Source organism: Nicotiana attenuata, chromosome 9, assembly GCF_001879085.1.
Source record: "Nicotiana attenuata strain UT chromosome 9, NIATTr2, whole genome shotgun sequence".
Classification (NCBI taxonomy): domain Eukaryota; kingdom Viridiplantae; phylum Streptophyta; class Magnoliopsida; order Solanales; family Solanaceae; genus Nicotiana; species Nicotiana attenuata.
In genome coordinates, this window is record NC_031997.1 from 3,433,833 (window position 1) to 3,451,424 (window position 17,592).

The 17,592-nt window shown below is 36.6% G+C and overlaps 3 protein-coding genes across 8 annotated transcripts in view; 2 read left to right on the plus strand and 1 right to left on the minus strand.

Moving 5' to 3' along the window:
- LOC109232729 (WEB family protein At2g17940-like) lies at positions 224 to 2,018 on the plus strand. Of its 2 annotated transcripts, none has more exons than XM_019398473.1 (2): positions 224 to 586; positions 1,413 to 2,018. In XM_019398473.1, the coding sequence occupies exons 1-2, from the start codon at positions 446 to 448 to the stop codon at positions 1,890 to 1,892; spliced, it is 621 nt and encodes a 206-aa protein (XP_019254018.1). In that variant the 5' UTR covers positions 224 to 445; the 3' UTR covers positions 1,893 to 2,018. The 2 variants fall into 2 exon arrangements, with proteins under 2 accessions (XP_019254018.1, XP_019254016.1); XM_019398471.1 differs by having other exon boundaries at positions 226 to 586; positions 1,407 to 2,018.
- Positions 5,174 to 11,914, minus strand: LOC109231978. Of its 3 annotated transcripts, XR_002068869.1 has the most exons (8): positions 11,670 to 11,914; positions 9,959 to 10,380; positions 9,801 to 9,867; positions 7,751 to 7,824; positions 7,484 to 7,659; positions 6,318 to 6,398; positions 5,476 to 5,575; positions 5,174 to 5,370 (listed from the first exon to the last, which is right to left on the minus strand). XR_002068869.1 is itself a non-coding variant. In XM_019397593.1 (7 exons), the coding sequence occupies exons 1-7, from the start codon at positions 11,827 to 11,829 to the stop codon at positions 5,527 to 5,529; spliced, it is 1,029 nt and encodes a 342-aa protein (XP_019253138.1). In that variant the 5' UTR covers positions 11,830 to 11,914; the 3' UTR covers positions 5,174 to 5,526. The 3 variants fall into 3 exon arrangements, 2 of the variants coding, with proteins under 2 accessions (XP_019253138.1, XP_019253139.1); XM_019397593.1 differs by having other exon boundaries at positions 5,174 to 5,575; XM_019397594.1 differs by having other exon boundaries at positions 5,174 to 5,575; positions 9,959 to 10,345; positions 11,670 to 11,866.
- LOC109231979 overlaps positions 13,054 to 17,592 on the plus strand; it is a 6,056-nt gene continuing 1,517 nt past the window's right edge. The window contains exons 1-2 of one of the 3 annotated variants that reach the window (XM_019397597.1): positions 13,054 to 13,264; positions 14,591 to 15,453. In XM_019397597.1, coding sequence (XP_019253142.1) covers positions 14,594 to 15,453 — 860 coding nt within the window. In that variant the 5' untranslated portion in view covers positions 13,054 to 13,264; positions 14,591 to 14,593. Of the gene's footprint in view, positions 13,265 to 14,142; positions 14,200 to 14,590; positions 15,454 to 17,592 lie in introns of those variants that run through there. The other 2 variants (XM_019397596.1, XM_019397595.1) reach the window with 2 other exon arrangements.

Here is a 17,592-nt window from a genome sequence, read left to right on the forward strand (position 1 = left end):
GTTCTAAAACTATTTTTTTTTTTTTTTGTTTTGGAAAAATAAGTGATACTCCAATGTTTAATTAGTAGGCATTTGGAATAGGATGGAGCAACTACCGAGCAGCAAATATCAGCATCAATTAACAAACTGATGATAAATTCTAGTGAAGTGAACGCCAAGATATGAATTGCCCCAATCCCTCTTATCTTCTCAAATGATTTTTTTAACGTTCTTTTTAGGTACTCCTCCAAATAATTATTCTACCAATTACTTAATACTAACAAACATGGTCCCTCCTTCTAACTTCTTCCTTTCATATATAAAATTAAATCCAAACATCAAACCATTAAATGACAAGACCAGATTTCATTAACTTGATATTAGTTGCAGTTGGTTTAATCATAGTTTCTATATTTACTCTACAATAGTGAAGAGAAGCTAAGTATTTTTCTGCTTGACGAGCAAAATGGAAAGAGAAGGAGAAGTGGTGGTGCGGGGACGTGTAGAGATTGACACGAGACAGCCTTTTCGATCTGTGAAGGAGGCAGTCATGTTATTCGGAGAAAAGTTTTTGGCTGAACAAATTTATGCCAAACAGTTTAAAGAGGTTCTTTTCTTTTCCTTTTAGTTTAAAGAATTAGCTTTCATGCATGATTTGCACGTATTATCAGGTCATTTGAGAAATTAAACCTACCAAAAATGTCTTTTTTTTTTTAAGTATGAGTTAGATTTTTCTCCCCGAAAGGAAAGTTTGGTACACAAGGCATCTAGCATTCACGTAGGGTCTGGGAAATGGCCGCACCCCAACAAGTGTGATGTAGAGAGCCTACCCTAATGCAAGCATTAATGGATGCTTCCACGGCTCAAACCCGTGACCTATAAGTCACACAGAGACAACTTTACCACTGCTCCAAGACTTTCCCTTTTGGTCTCTCTCCCAAAGATTCACTGATTCAAGGCCACACACAAAAGGCAGTTTTGTCGTTGTTCTTAAGTACTCTAGGCACATTTCCGTTCCGAATAATCTCTATACCATGATTTCCGAACGAACCAAGGAAGGCATAAAAAACTTATCTATGAGACTAAATTAGCAGTAAATGATTTCGAGTTATATGAAGAACGCTGCAAGGAATGTAGATGAGCGACATAGTCAATGAAAGATTCATATAGTCGATTCCAACTTGCTAAACCTAGAGATTGAGGCGTAGTTATTGTACGAAGAAGACTAAATAAGGCAACATAGATCCATATGGAAGAAAATGAAGTTTGCTATTGGAGTAAACTGCTTAAACCCTCATTCAACTCTATTAATGTAGCATATATATATGAATATTTCACGCCATATAATTGCTAATTAAGCAGATTTGGCTGAGCTTTAATTTATTATTTGTGTACATGTACTTAATTAATTATTTCATATCTGTCAGGTGCAGACCAAGGCAAGTTGTGAACAGAACCAGCCTAAAATTGAATTACCAGTGACAATTGAGCTTGAAGAGACAAAACAAAACCTCCAAAAATCTAAAGAAGAAGGAACTTTTATGGCACATTGTCTTCAATCTCTAAAAGAAGAGTTAGAACTGACAAAAAGAGAGATACAACAATTGAAGACAAGAGAACTGAAGCAGAAAGTAGCGTTAGGCGCAGATCCTGAGATTGAAGAGCTCAAATTCATCGAAAACGCGTCAACCAAAGTTGAATTAAGAACACAATTTCAAGAGTATGATGATGAGATTGAATTTCAGAAAAAAAGATCTGTTAAGTTTGCTAGTACTCCTCTACTTACTAAGATCATTAATGTAGAAACTAGCCCTTCACAACTTAAGAAAAAATTGAAGAAGAAATCTTTAATTCCTTTGTTTGGTGGATTGTTTTCCAAGAAGAAAGGAAATCAAGTAAACCAATATTCATGAAAACCTATTTTAAGTTTTAAATTTTGTGGCCCTTTTGAATAAGGAGAATGGTAGAGGTCTCAATAAGATTTTTTACCATAGCATTTGGCTGTTAATCAAATAAGTTTTCTTCTTATTAGCGAATCATTGTTGGTTTATTACTTTAATCTAGAAAGAGAGTGCCTGTAATTAGCTCAATATTCTTAGATATGCAAAACATAGTATCCATAGTTTATAACGTATTTAAAAGGTAGCCAATTTCGCTCATACTTGAGGACACTACGTCCTAGAGTTTTAACCTCAAAATTCAAACTTCAGGACATCGTGTCCTAAAGTTCGAAAATTGTGTCCAGAAGTTTGAATCTTATGTCCTGAATTTTATATTAGTAGTTCAGAAATTCAAGACACTTAGGGGTCGTTTGGTAGGATGCATTAGATAATCTAATGCATGCATTAGCTTTGTGTATTAATAATACCTTGCTTGGTAGACATTTTGAACCTATGCATTAGTTATTCAAGCATTAGTTATACATCCTATTTGGTATTATCCTATGCATAACTAATGCATAGAAAACCATGGTATTAGCAATGCAATGGGTTTTAATGCATGCATTAGCTTAGTTAAAGACAAAATTGTCCTTCAAAGTTTATGCTTGATTAGAATATGCTAGTTATTATATTAACGCAAGTTTAAAATAATCCAAATAGTGAGAAATAAAATTATATCTCTAGTAAATAAATAAATAAATACTTAGCATATATATATATATATATATTTATAAATAAATATTTAATTCTATATTACAATATAGGTAGACAAATCAAATAATTTTTTTAAACTTTTTCATATAAAAACATCTCTCAACATATGTTCTTTTAAAAATTTAGAGTGATGGACTGGTTTTGAGGATATTTTTGTAAACAAGCAATTCTTTTAGAAATTGTGCAATGCTTTAATACATCAAACCAAACAATGGATAAGAAATATGTCAGCATAACTAATACCAACATAACTAATGCAAGCATAACTAATACCAACATTACTAATACACCATATTTAGCATTATTTTTATGCACCCTACCAAACGACCCCTTAGTCCTGAATTTCAAATTAGCAGCTCAAAAACTCAGGACTATAAGTCCTGAATTTCCAGATTTAGGACACTTATTTCTAAAATTTGAGTGAATTGGCTAATCTTTAAATATATTATAAATTATGGATATATTTTGAATAGCGCGCTTAAAATGGCTATTGCTGCACTTTGCCCCCTTTTAATGAGAAAGATGGCGCCAATGAGACAACTATCACACACCCTTATCGGCTAAAACTAACCACCAAGTGTTTACACCAACCCAAACCCAATGATTTTATGACACATTTGTACTGCATACAAAGGAAAAGTATAATTAATTAATATATATTCTCGCATTAATTTATCATTGAACCATGGTGTTAGCATATTTGATGTGAGCACCGGATGGAGTAAATTTTACCCTTTATAACTCACTCTGCCTTAACGCAATGTAAAAAATTTGGAAAAGGTAACCTACGGATATCGACTCTCCTTAGTTGGGGATTAGGATAGAAGACACAAAATGGTGAGAATTTATTATTCTTTAGTTTAATTTTTTTAATTACATAGGGGGGTAGCGGAAGGAGAAATAGGGGAAGGGAATAGAAGGTGGAGAATCCAACCCTCAGGTGAAAGTTTTGGTAGCGTATGACAAGGTCCCTAGGGAGGTGCTCTGGAGATGTCTTGAGGCGAAGGGCGTGCCGGTAGCCTACATAAGAGCGATCAAGGACATGTATGATGGAGCTAAGACTAAGGTTAGGACTGTGGGAGGCGACTCGGAGCATTTCCCGGTTGTTATGGGATTACACCAAGGCTCTGCGCTTAGCCCGTTCTTATTTGCCTTGGTGATGGATGCTTTGACACACCATATTCAAGGGGAGGTGCCATGGTGTATGTTATTTGTTGATGACATAGTTCTAATTGACGAGACGAGGGCCGGTGTTAACGAGAGATTGGAGGTTTGGAGACAGACTCTCGAGTCTAAGGGTTTCAAATTGAGCAGGTCTAAGACAGAGTACCTGGAGTGCAAGTTTAGCGCTGAGTCGAGGGAAGTAGGCGGGGACGTGAGGCTTGGGTCACACGTCATCCCCAAGAGAGATCAAGTACCTTGGGTCGGTGATTCAGGGGGACGGAGAGATCGACGAGGACGTCACTCACCGCATACGGGCGGGCTGGATTAAATGGAGGCTTGCATCTGGAGTCTTGTGTGACAAGAAAGTGCCACCGACACTTAAAGGTAAGTTTTATAGAGCTGTGGTTAGACCGGCCATGTTGTATGGGCAGAGTGTTGGCCGGTTAAGAACTCCCATATCCAGAGAATGAAAGTAGCAGAGATGCGGATGCTGAGGTAGATATGCGGGCACACTAGGATAGACAAGATTAGGAATGAAGATATTCGGAAGAAGGTGGGTGTCGCCCCTGTGGATGACAAGATGCGGGAAGCGAGGCTCAGATGGTTCTGGCACGTGTTGAGGAGAAAGCCTTGATGCACCAGTGTGAGCGGTTGGTCGTGGTGGGTACGAGAAGAGGTAGAGGGAGACCTAAGAAGTATTGGGGAGAGGTGATCAGGTAGGACATGGTTCGACTGCAGATTTCCGAGGACATGACCCTTGATAGCAAGGCCTGGAGGTTAAGCATTAGGGTTGTAGGATAGGAGTAGTAGAGCTTTCCTTACTTCATACGGGGGTGAATCGGGGTTGGATTAGGTTTGACCTTAGATGGCTTGCAGTTTATGTTGAACCCACACTATTCTTGCTGTTTATCTTAGATGCCTTAGACTATGGCTACTGTTATTGCATGTCATTCATCTTTTGGTTTTTATGCTTCTGTTACTATAACGGTTTCTACTGGAGTTACTAATGAATTCTCTTTTCTTGTTCTTTTATTTCCGTCTTTATGAGCCGAGGGTCTATCGGAAACAGCCTCTCTGCCCTATCGGGGCAGGGGTAAGATCTGCGTACACATTACCCTCCCCAGACCCCACTATGTGGGATTTTACTGGGTAGTTGTTGTTGTTGTTGTTACTTGAAACCAAAGAAGGCTAAGTAGATCATACTTATGTTGCTTGGACTCTCAGAAAATGTCACCGGGTGCGTGTTAGATTCTCCAAAAATAAACTCCAAAAATAGTTTATTTTTGGAGAATCCGACACGGGTGCATCATTATTTTGGAGAATCGGGGCAATGTAGGATCATACTACAAAATCTTTCAGAAAACGATGACATTTGCTTTAACCAGGAAAACACACTTCAATGTTATATATCAGATGCTGCTAGCACCCCAGAATAAGCTGTGAAACCAGGCTGCCCCAAACAAGTCCCATGTTAATACAGATTGCAATATAAATCTTTTATGTGTATTTGGAAGAAATGGTTAACGAGAAAATAGATAACATACTGATAGTATTCTCTCATGTACTCGGTCTCCTGAAGCAAAACCGGAGAAACGATCAATTTACACCATATTGATTAATCTACCTCATTTGATTGCCCAAAACTACACACAACATGATAAAAAGTTAAGGAGGATACCAATGTATCTTGTGAAGCTACAACAAGTTCAAGCCAGTTATAACTAAAGTGCTATGCAACACTAACAGGTAGAGCTGGCACGTCTCTCTCAGTCTTGCACCTGCACAGGCAAAAGTACAAAGATGTCACGACATACATATAATATATTGAAAATCAGATGATTGGAGATCAAGATTGGGAATAAAATCAATATTTCCCGTCAAGTTTTCTAAGCTCCATTTGCCTCTCTGCCTACATAGCTCAACTGATGTAGTTAAGCCAACAACCCTCAACCGCTTCCCTCCCTCTACTCCGAGAGCAGTGACCCTTTTCGAGCATTAACTTTTTATGTGATTAAAAAACCTATATTTATTCAGAAAAAGAAAATGTGATTGAAAAGACCATCATCACAATGAGAATACAAGGCAATATGAAATGCCAAATGCAGTTTTCTTTAAATGCTTAGGTCCCTTAATTAAAAAAGACACTAACTAGGATCCTTTCATTTATGTGCCAGAATAGAGAGAAATTTGGCAAGAAAGTGAAAGAGACCTTTTGGAATGAACACTTCAAAGTCAATTTAAGGTGCTCCGCTGAGGGTTTACCAACATTTGCTCACTACTGGTTCACAAAATTCTGAATAAAGTAGTCCCTAGGGCCCAGTGATAAGAGTGCAACACATGATGTGTGCATAGGCACATATCACAGATTCGACCTTGCGGCAGACAAAAGCCAGCTATTTAAGAGAAAACGGGTAGAGGGGCGGGCCCATTATCCATCGAGTTTCAAACAGTGTGCCAGTGGTCTCCACTTGGAGATTTCTGCTTTACAAAAAGAATCTGAATAAAGTACCAGGAGCATACCTATTACAATTTGATCGAGAAGCATAATTATGATTATTGCAATTTGTGCACATCCAGTCCCCATCACGCCATTGCTTTGCCCTGATAAACACATGCAACAACACAACTTCTTAAAAATGTTGTAAAGAATGATTGCTAGCACTGTACTTAGATGCTATGTTGTGCGGACTCTTTATTTTAGCTGCCACACCCGTGTCAACACGATACTACTACTGGTAAGGATGTGGGATTCGTATCGGGTGTGGTCAATCGAAATCGGGTACTTTGACCACAATCTATGGACAAATTTGAGGAAAAATGAAAAATTGAATTTTAGCCTCTGCTTGCTAGTGTCTAGTGCCTACAACTTGAGAAATTCCCAAAATGAAAGATTGAATTATTGGCTGCACTCCACAACCTATCAATTTTCCACAGAATACTTTTCATAATATAGGATATTTTTATAGATCTATTTTTAGAATTTTGAATTATTTTTAGCCGAATCTCCGCACTCGTATCCGTACCTGAATCCGTACTCCCAAATCTTAAAATTTAGATTACGAAGGATGACCTCTATTCAGCACCCGGATCGGATACCCGCGCCTGTGTCCGAGCAACATAGCTTAGATGTAGACCATGACTTATTTCGTCCCAGAGCTCTTCGTATTGTGTTATCAGTTTGTAGTTGGTTTGGCAGTTCAAGTGTGACAACACAGATTCAGATAAACGTTTGATGACGTTGTGTAAACAAAAGTTTGATGTATTTTTAATGGGTAACTGCCACGACTGTAATCCTCATTTTTTCCAGTCACCTTTATTTTTTATGGGTAATTGCCACGACTGTATATACAGTAGTGATATTAAGGTCAGCCATACAAAAGGTTCTTAGTGACAGTAATGCACCGGCGAAAATGTACAACAAAGGGTTTTCAATGTTATAGTTCCTTAATCCTCAAAGTCCTGCTGTCACTTCCTGAACATTGAAAGAGAGGGATATTATCTTCTTCTTTTTTTTTTTGGATAAAGGAGAGAGGGATATTATCTTATGAATGTCACATTACTAATTTCCAAAGTAAATAATCCTAGGTGATAGTCGTTTTACAGGATAAATGGGCAGCATCTTCTGTTGCCTCCACTAGTCAGTCTAATAACCCAGAAGCAAGAGTTTATAATAAAAAATAAATTACCCTTTGCCAAGAAGTGTGGGCGCTGCTGGTACATGAGGAACCTGCAGGTTGACTTGCAAAGGAAGCACCATTGAGTTTCCACTAGGGAAGGTTGTTGATATACCATTTAGTTGATTTCCAACTGAACCCACCATTCTCTCTGCTGCTCCTGGATAGGCTTGCTGATACCCAAACTTCTGAAGGTTCAAATAAGAGGGTGTGTGAGTGTAAACCGAAAATTCACAACAAGAACTTTCTAGACATCAATACAAGAAGATGGATCCATACATGCCCAGCATTCAGCCTCTTGTTATCCCAGTCATGAACAAGTTCCTCAGATGCTAATCGCTTTGTCCCAAGAGCTTCATTGTGAGAGGGAAGACAGAGGAGAACACACTAGTTCAGTTACACATTCAGATTACTGGACTAAAAGCAAACATGAGCAGGTAAAAAGAGTGAAACACAATTTTCTTCCCAAAAAGAGGTAGCAAAACGGAAAGGAAGAATGAGATAAGTTATGAGTACATTCAAAAATATTAGAGGCTCTAACAACCAATGTTTTGAGAATCATGACCCAAATTAGGATCTCAGGGGTTATTAATATCAGATTGCGGGATAGCATGATCCTAACTTAAAAAAAAAACAATGACCATTCAACTTGAATAACTCCTCCAGTCCAGTATGAATCTGTATTAAACCCCAACTATGAAAGAGTAGCTTAAAATATACAGCAACTCACAACAAAAAACTCTGAGATAAGTTTTTAGAAATTTTCCTTTCTTTTCTTAATGAGTAAAAATGTAGAAATTTTCAGACAAATAGAAAAAGAAAACTAAAGGCAATGACTAAGTGGCTTATTGATGAGGCATAGTATTTCTTGTCTAAAAGGTGAAATATTGCTGGAATTTGTAAAGTAAAACTGGTTAATTGGGAAGGCTTGGTGAAGATAGTAAGACCTGTAGGTTTTGTGAATCCTTCTTGCCATTGCATACCATTTTAGATGGTTCCATATATCCTAAACAATGATTCTTGCCATTTTTGGGCTCTAGTTCGACAACTTGATGAACTCGGGCTGTAAGTGTAGGATAGCATGGTAACTGGGTAAGTCCAAGCAATTGACTACATTATGCAATCATTCCAAAGTTACCTAAACATTTAGGGGTCATTTTGTTCGGAGATAAGTTATGCAGGGATTACTATGCAGTGAATAGTTCCTTTTGAATGTTTGGCTGGTATTAGAATTAGTACACATTATATAATTTGAAGGAACAGTCAGAAACAGAGAGAATCTTCATGAAAAAGTAATCAGCAAATGAGAGAAATTCAGATCTCCGATGAAGATATAATGGTTAAAGACAACCAATTGCATTGAAGGATTATAGAAATTCACTTTGCTCACTTTTAGTTTACTTTGAGTGGTCAACAGTTAACGTTGAATGAAGAAGTTTTCAAGATTCTTTAAATTGTGATCACGTCCATGCTAAAAAAAGTGATGAGGGTATTGACATTTTATAGTTTAATCCATGTATTAGTTAATACACGTATTCTTATTCCATATTCTACCATGCATAAAATAATACATAGATTTCCTCATAATTTTATACGTTTATTATGTAGAAGAAAAAGAAAAACCTACCCAAACATTGTATAAGCTATGCTGGATTTTATACCAAGATTAGTTTTTCTTAAAAGACCAATCAAACAATGTATAAATCTATGCTGGATTTTATATCCTGACTAATCCATCCAACCACCAAACCAAATGAGCACTTATAGTGGTATAGGGTACATAGTACCTAAGACCAGACGTTCTAATTGCCTAAATTCTAGGGTATGAGAGAGAACCTTTGTCATCAAAACATATACACAAGTATTTCTTCTGATGATTAAAAGTAACAATTAAAAAAGATAAGGCAACATTTGATATGTGAAACGATTAGAGGATTGGATGATGATCAAGTAATGATCAATTCAGAAAGGATTTCAGCAGAAGATAAGATACTATTCACAAAAATATCTTTCATCCCATTATGCTACGACACAAGCAATTTTCTCTTATAATAAAAGTTCTGCCCAGAAACAGCGAAATGTCCACATCAGATTTTTCCTTCAAAAGTAAGAGGTAAATTAAATTGGAAGCCCTTGCTCAATACATGTTTTGAACATATAGGTTCCAAGGATTTGGTAGGAACTCAAAAACAACCGGGGAAAATTAGCAAGCTACAAAGTCGAAATACTAAAAAAGAGTTCTGCAAGGACAGTGACCGAAGCATTATGGTACCTTGTGATCTATACTCATTTAATGGAAGACAAAAAAAAAGATTTATGCTACGCAAACCTGTCATAGGGATGCTGACAAGAGAAGATGATGAAGCTGGAGGTGCAGAAGCACTGCATTTTTTGCACTACAAGAGCAGATGTACGTCCCATATGAAACCACCACTCGAAAATGTCTTTTCATATATTGAAAGTATTTAATATTCTGTTTGGTAATACCTGAGCTCGAGAAGAGTAGTTGTGAAAGCCACAACTGCAGAGCCAGTCACCATTACGCCATCCATTTGGAACTGGAAGCAATTGATGCGCTTGGCTTCGGTATGGAACTCCAGGAGTGCTGTTACCAACGGAAGTCCAAGTAGAAGCTTGCAGCAGCCTATACCGATCAGCAGGCTGGCTTTCGTAATTACCAGCCTCCCCTAAAGACCAGTTAGAGCTCAAGGGAAGTTGCTGCTGGAGAGCTCCATTTCCTAACAACCCAAAGTTCAACTTTTGCTCGATTCCTTGTGCCCTGGCAAAATAATTTGGATGAGTTGGGAGAGATGCTCCAGGGATTGCAATAGCTGGCATTGCTGCTACCTCCTTTGGTTGTCCACATTTTTTGCACTTTTCTCTCGAAGCATAATTGTTGTTAGTGCAACCTAATGGAGCATTCCACACACACAATACACAACGCACCCAGGAAGAGGAAATAAGCCGAGTATACGCACGCCAACCCGCCATCCAAGATGAAGACAGACAGAAGAAAACATAAAAAACTCAACCTACTAAAATCAGGTTTCTAATACAGTTTAACATAGAAAATCAATCTCCCTTAGAATATGAGAAATTCCATAGTATGCCAATTGACAACATTTAAGAATATCATAATTCACTTTATAGCCAATCTCATTGTTTGGCTTGTCTGGATCGGTAATTAATTCCTGTCAAGAAACTAAGGAAGCTATAAAATAAATAAACAGGAAGTGCATAGAGCACGAAAGCCAGCAAACCAATAATGCAATAAGTTGCACCAAACAAATTGGCAAGTAGCTAGAGCAACAAGGGGAAAATCCAACTTGATGCAAAGAATAAACTGTCAGTTTGGCAGCAGTATAAAGAGAAACACAATTTTAATCAGTTCGAGAATGCTACTTAGAGTGGTTATCCCCAAAATATTGCTACTTAAAGGAAAGAATTTTTTTTTTTTATACGAGGCAAATAGAGATACAGGTGTTTATTCTTAAACTAGAAACCAGTTTCAACAAGCTGTTTTCAAATGAAAAGATAGAGTAAATCAATTTTTTATACCACGCATCCAATTTGAAGAAAAGCTTCTCTTAAAGTGGCAAGGAAGTCGACGCCGGAGGATATGCAGAATACCATACAAACTATCAAAATACTTGTAAAGAGATGTATGTACAAGATAGTTGACAATAATCTTTTATCGTTGTATAAGATAGTTGACACTTTGTACGTAGAAGGTACAAAACTTCAATCATATTTACTTGGGTATTAGTTTCCAAAGAAGTACTGGCGTATTACGGGGCGGAGCCAGGATTTCAACTTTCACGACTTAAAGTGCTAATAACCGGGTCCTAAATTTAATATTCATACATATTTAATGAATTTCTTGACACAAATCACTATTTGAGCAAAAGCTACTGGTTCGACCGAACCCATAGATAGGCTTCTAGCTACGCCCCTGAATTTACGGCACATTTAACATATTACATCAGGTTCACCACTTAAAATGTCTTTTTTAGGGCTTTGATGCTTACAAACTACTTTCAATTAGCTAAACCAAACTAGCTATCAATAACTTCACTGTAATTGGCGACTTAGCACAGTTAAACACATGGGAAGAATCAATTTTTTCCACTGGAAGTATCAATGAAAGAACAGACAAAAAGCAAACATAAAAACAAAAACAATTCGAAATGGAAATTACCGGTGCAGATCCAATCGCCAATACGAGGAAGCCACTTGGAATCAGGAGGAGTGTTGTTATCAACAAGGAGACGAGGCTGTTTACATCTGTTGCAGAAACATCTGAATGCATAATTCCTATTGCCGCAACCACTACACGCCCAATCTCCTTCTCGTCCCATTTCTCTCTGAGATTGTGCTGTTGTTATTGCGCAACACCTTTTGTACTTCCCGCTTGGTATTAGCCTATATGGATGCCCTATTTTGTTTTTGCGAGTGCCGGGGTCACGTGACTCACGTCCTTTTATATTCCGTTCCCTTTTGAAAAAAAAAATTAAATATCCCGATTATTCGGATTAAAGGAGAAAGTTTCCGTAACATAATCTTTTTATTTTTAAAGTTCGAACTTGATAATACTGATCAAGAGTGAAATAGTCTTATTCATCCCAGCATAATTATTTTTGTTCATTTATTTACATAATAATGAAATGCAATACATACAAATAAACCGTACCTTTTTATAACAACATTATTGTATAATAACCATTCATTATAAAAGTCAAGATTTTATGAAACCAACTTTTATACTATTTATAATATATGTTCTCTATAACAACACTTAGCTATAACAAAAAAAAAAAAAATTCACAATAAATAAAGATATTATATAGAAGTTTGACTATACTTATAGGGTCATGGGTATATTGAATAGTGAAGTTCAATATTGAAATATATAAAATTTGATGGTGTATCATATGAAATATTAGTTTCACCAACAAATCGTTAATGTTTCTTTGATAAATAACTGCATGTTTAAATTTAATTTTAACCTTTTTCACCTCTAACATCAAATATTATATGAAAATCCAATCAAAAAAGATAATTCAATGAATACAATATAAATAAAACTATCATAAAATCAAAATTTAAGAGAAAAAGTACTTTTAATATTTTTAGACGTTTAGAATATTATTTGACTCTCATAATTATTTAATTTGAAAATTAGATTTTGTGAAAAAAATAGTTTGTTTGGCCAAGCTCTTTTTTGGCATAAAGTTAAGATGTTTAGCTAAACTTTTAGAAGGAAAAAAAAAATACTTTTGATTAGAAGCAGAACCGGTTTTTGAAAAATAGAAAAAAATAACTTCTCCCCAAGAACACTTTTTTCGAGAAACTTTTGATAAAAATACACTTAGAAATATTTTTTATAAGCTTGAACAAATACTAATTACTGTTCAAAAGTATTTTTTCAATTTAATTAGTCAAATACAAACTGCTTCTCATCAAAATACTTTTTTTGAAAGCACTTATCAAAATAAGCTTGGCCAAACAGGGTATAAGATGCAAAGGCTCAAATGGAAGTGATACCCAATCTATAATTTATGAAAGTTTAGGGAAACAAATACAATTCCAGTAAAGATAAACTGAAAAAGACGGACAAACAAGAACTTGAAGCTGTCTTTACCAAATTCCTTCAATACCCATCCTCCACACAACGCGTGTTCGAGCAGTATCATCATCATCACCTGCCAAATATCGAAAGCTCTCAATTGTTTTTTTAATTAAATTTACAAGGTGCCTCTTTTTCTATGCCTTTGGATATTTTTCTAACAAAATGTATGTTCTTTTTTTGCTCGGATTATACCTGCTAATGTTTTCTTCCTTGCTGATGTTTTGATCTTGTGTTTATTTTGGTTCCTTTATTTCATTAAAAGATAAATTATTGAGTATTAGTAGGATTTATTTTTGTGATAATCGTGTTTGCTTTATTGGGTAAAAGTCTGATTTTGATATTCTTGGTGGCTTTTGATATTTTTTAGGGAGGGACAAATTGTAAAGATTCTGTCTTGGGGTTGTATTAGATTTGTTAAAGAAGCCAAATTGAAAGTTGGGTTGGACTAAAAATGCTGTCTTTAGCATTTTCTTGAACTCACTGCCAGAAGTAACATTTTGTACTTTATTAGTGAATTCTTTTGATTTATCTGTAAAAAGGGGGACATATTTAGTTTCTTATCTTGGGTATGCAACTGATGGATTTGGCAACAAATCGGTATGATTTCAGTGTGCCTCTTACTAAGAGTTTATCTTGAACTTCATTATATTTATTTTTTGTTTTTGGTGGTGTCTGCTTGGACGCACCTGACTATTCCACACAGATACTGTGTAACTTTGCCCAACAAGGCTTTAGGTAAATGGGAATAAATCACCTAGTGTTTTTTTTCCTCGTCGGGATATGAACTTAAATATATAACTATATCTGATGGATACAAAATATGAATTTTTGTAAATTTGATATCAAAGAAACACTGATAGAAGTTGAGCATAAGGGGCACTATCTTCTTAGTGTAGTTTCTGATTGAAGTATTCTGTTTGCTAGGGGAATATGTAAATCTTCCTTCTCATCTTACAGAAAACATTATCAATGTTTGTTTTAGAATGTGTTTTGCCGAGGGTCTATTGAAACAACCTCTCTACCATGTCAAGGTAGGGGTAACTGGTAAGGTCTGCATATGCACTACCTTCCCCAGACACCACTTGTGGGATTACATTGGGTATGTCGTTGTTGTTTAAGAATGTGTTTTGTATTTTTTTGGACAAAATTGGAAGTGCGTTGCGCTGCAAAGAACTTGTTCATGTATTGATAATGCATTATCTGTATATCAAGAGTTGTATCGTAGTGATTGAAATTGGGAGTTGATTGGTTAGAAGGAAGAAGAAAGACAGGAAGGGAGTGGATGAGAAAAATATTATGTTGTTAGTCACAATTTACTGTCATATTCATTATTTGCATTTGATTCTTTTTCTTTTTGACTTAGCCAAAAAACACCTTAGACTTCTGAGATGATTTAAGTGAGATTCGTTCTCCATGTGTGCTGTACGTTTTGCTACTTCCTATTTTGTTAGATCTTAATGATCTAAGTTCCTAATTTGAATTTATAACAGGTGATGTCGGCTGAGGAAGATATTGATCTTTCAGATTTAAAGTGCCAACTGAGCCAAACACAAGTTAGTTGGAAGCAAGAGATGGAGAAAGGCCAGTCTCAAGTGGACGCTTTGCAAGCGAAAATATTGGATATAAGAGCTTGTATGCAGGGGTCAGAAGAAGATGCAAAAAAGGAGTTAGATGTACTTTGGCGTAGAGTCAGAACTGCTGCAACATTAATGACGTATTTGAAAGCTAAAGCTAGAGTCATGGCTGTTCCTGATTTGGCCCTTACATCCTGCGGTATAAAAGAACTAGATGGAGTAGGAATTATTGATAAAAATGGTGTACCATTGTCTAGTTGGTCAAGGGACATAGATCTCTCGTCTTTTAGTGATGCTGATGATGAGACATGGATTAAACTTACGAGTAAACAAGATTCCTTTGATGAACAAGATGGATCTTATACGAGCGAATTACTCACCAGTGTACAAATGGTTACAGATGTCATGGAAAATCTTGTCAAGAGGGCTATAATGGCTGAATCTGAAACTGCTTTAGAGAAGGAGAAAGTAACAATAGGTCGTGAAGAGATTCAAAGAAAGGCGCTTCAGATTGAAAACATGTCAGGTAAGTTAGAAGAGATGGAAAGGTTTGCTTTGGGTACAAATTGTATCTTGAATGAGATGCGCCAGAGAGTTGAAGATTTGGTCGAAGAAACTTCTAGACAGAGGCAGCGAGCTGCAGAAAATGAGCAGGAGCTTTCTCGTGTTAAAAGAGATTTTGAGTCTCTGAAATCCTATGTCAGTAGTCTCGTTAGTGTCAGAGAAACTCTTCTGTCATCAGAAAAGCAATTCCAGACAATTGAAAGGCTTTTTGAACGGTCAGTATAACTCTTTCACTCGAACATAATTTCCGTTATCATAAAATGATGGTACATCTGTGTAATTATGTTCTTTGAGTGCTTCTGGTCAGTGTGCGAGTGATATGAGAAGAGACTGCTAGTGTACTACTACTAACATAAAAAACAAGTTGCTTACCAATTCACTTAGACTTTGAATTTATGTCAACAGATCAAAAACCCTTAAGCATCTTTTCCAGCCATGTTCCTCCCACGGCACCAGAGAGTTCTTTGGTGGAGTTGGTTATAATAAATTAATAATTCTTTAGGTCTTTGAGTGTTGGTAATATGATTCATACCATGTATCAGGGCACTAGGTTGTTTGTTCTCGGTTTTACTGATATGTACAGAAACAATAGAATACAACAACAACAACAACAACATGCCCAGTATAATCCCATAGGTGGGGTCTGGGGAGGGTAGTGTGTACGCAGACCTTACCCCTACCTGGGGAGGTAGAGAGACTGTTTCCGATAGATACAGAAACAATAGAATCTGAAATATGCACAACTACCTCCTACCCTAAAACCTTAATGCTCGACCTCCACAACTTCCTATCTAGGGCCATGTCCTCGGTAATCTGAAGCCACGCCATGTCCTGCCTGATCACCTCTCTCCAATTCTTCATAGGCCGCCCTCAACCTCTCCTCATACCCACCAAAGCCAGCCGCTCACACCTCCTTACCGGCTCATCTGGGCTTCTCCTCTGAACGTGCCCGAACCATCTGAGCCTTGCTTCCCGCAAATTAAGATGCTGGACTAACAGTTTATATAAAAACTGAATTGATCACTAAGACAAAAGATTGGAACTTGCATTGTGAACAATTCAAATTACTGTATTTTTGTTCAAATTAAGTTTATGTTATATATCTTCGACCTCTACAAAAAGTCAGATTATCCTTCTAAGTGATTTTTAACTGAAATTTGGAACTAAGTTGATCTGTTAATAGTAAAGTGTAGTGGCCGTAGGGCTATGGTATAGTAGTATGAGCGCAACGCGTGGTTTGTGGACTAGGCGCAAGTCACGGGTTCAAATTTTGCCGCAAACAAAGGCATGGTATTCAAGTGGGGAAGGATAGAGGGGTGGGCTCATTATCCCCCGAGTTTCAATACTTACGCCATTAGGTCTCAGGGATTTCTCGGTTATCCAAAAAAGAATTAACTACAAAGTGTAGTATATCTTGTCTTTTTCCACTTACTCTATGATGTATTTGAAATTATAGTTTTATTCATGTATAATTTAATAAACATTCACTTTGTTTAGATTGAAGTGGTAATGATCATATAAGTACTGTATTACTTTTCTCGTAACTTAATACAGTAAGGGGTCGTTTGGTATGAGGTATAAGTAGATATAGTGCTGATATAAAAATTTAATACCACCTTAATACTTTGTTTGGTTGGCAAACCTGGTATAAGTTTTCCCGGGATTAAAATTAGTACCGAGATAACTTATACCTTGTAGGGGATGGGGTAATTAGTGCCGGTATAACTTATACCTTCTTCTTAGAAATTATGCAATTGTCATTTTTAATACAACATACCAAACAGTGGATAAAAAACAATACCAGCATAACTAATCCCAGCATAAGCCGTAGTCAAACCAAACGACCCCTAAGTGATTATCTTGTATAGGGTCTCTATCGCCTTCTGTTCCTTTCCCAGTTCTCTTTCTCTCTCTCTATCGAACTTTATCCTTCATATACACTGTCTGTGGGTAAATTATACAATTGTCATGTCATTCCATCTCCACTTGGTCTCTCTAATTTGTCTTCACCCATTCCTTAAAAGTAATTGCGATGAAAAGTCTAACATCATCCTGACTCTTAAAGTTTCCAAATGATGTTAATGCTGGTTTATGTTAGATAATGTTCTTTCTTAGGAGACCTAGAGTTTTCCTTTTTGCTTCTCACAATGTGATTGATTTTCCCTGCTGGGGGGGGGGGGGGGTCGGGTCGGGGTGTGTGTGTGTGTGTGAGTGATTACTTATTCTCTGCTTGGTGTTTACTCTATTTTAATCGTGTATATACTTTCGTGTACTGAGTCTAAAGTCTAGGTTGGTCCTGACTAGTTACGGGGTATGTTATTGTTGAACTTTAGTACTAGGTACTGGTAGTTAAA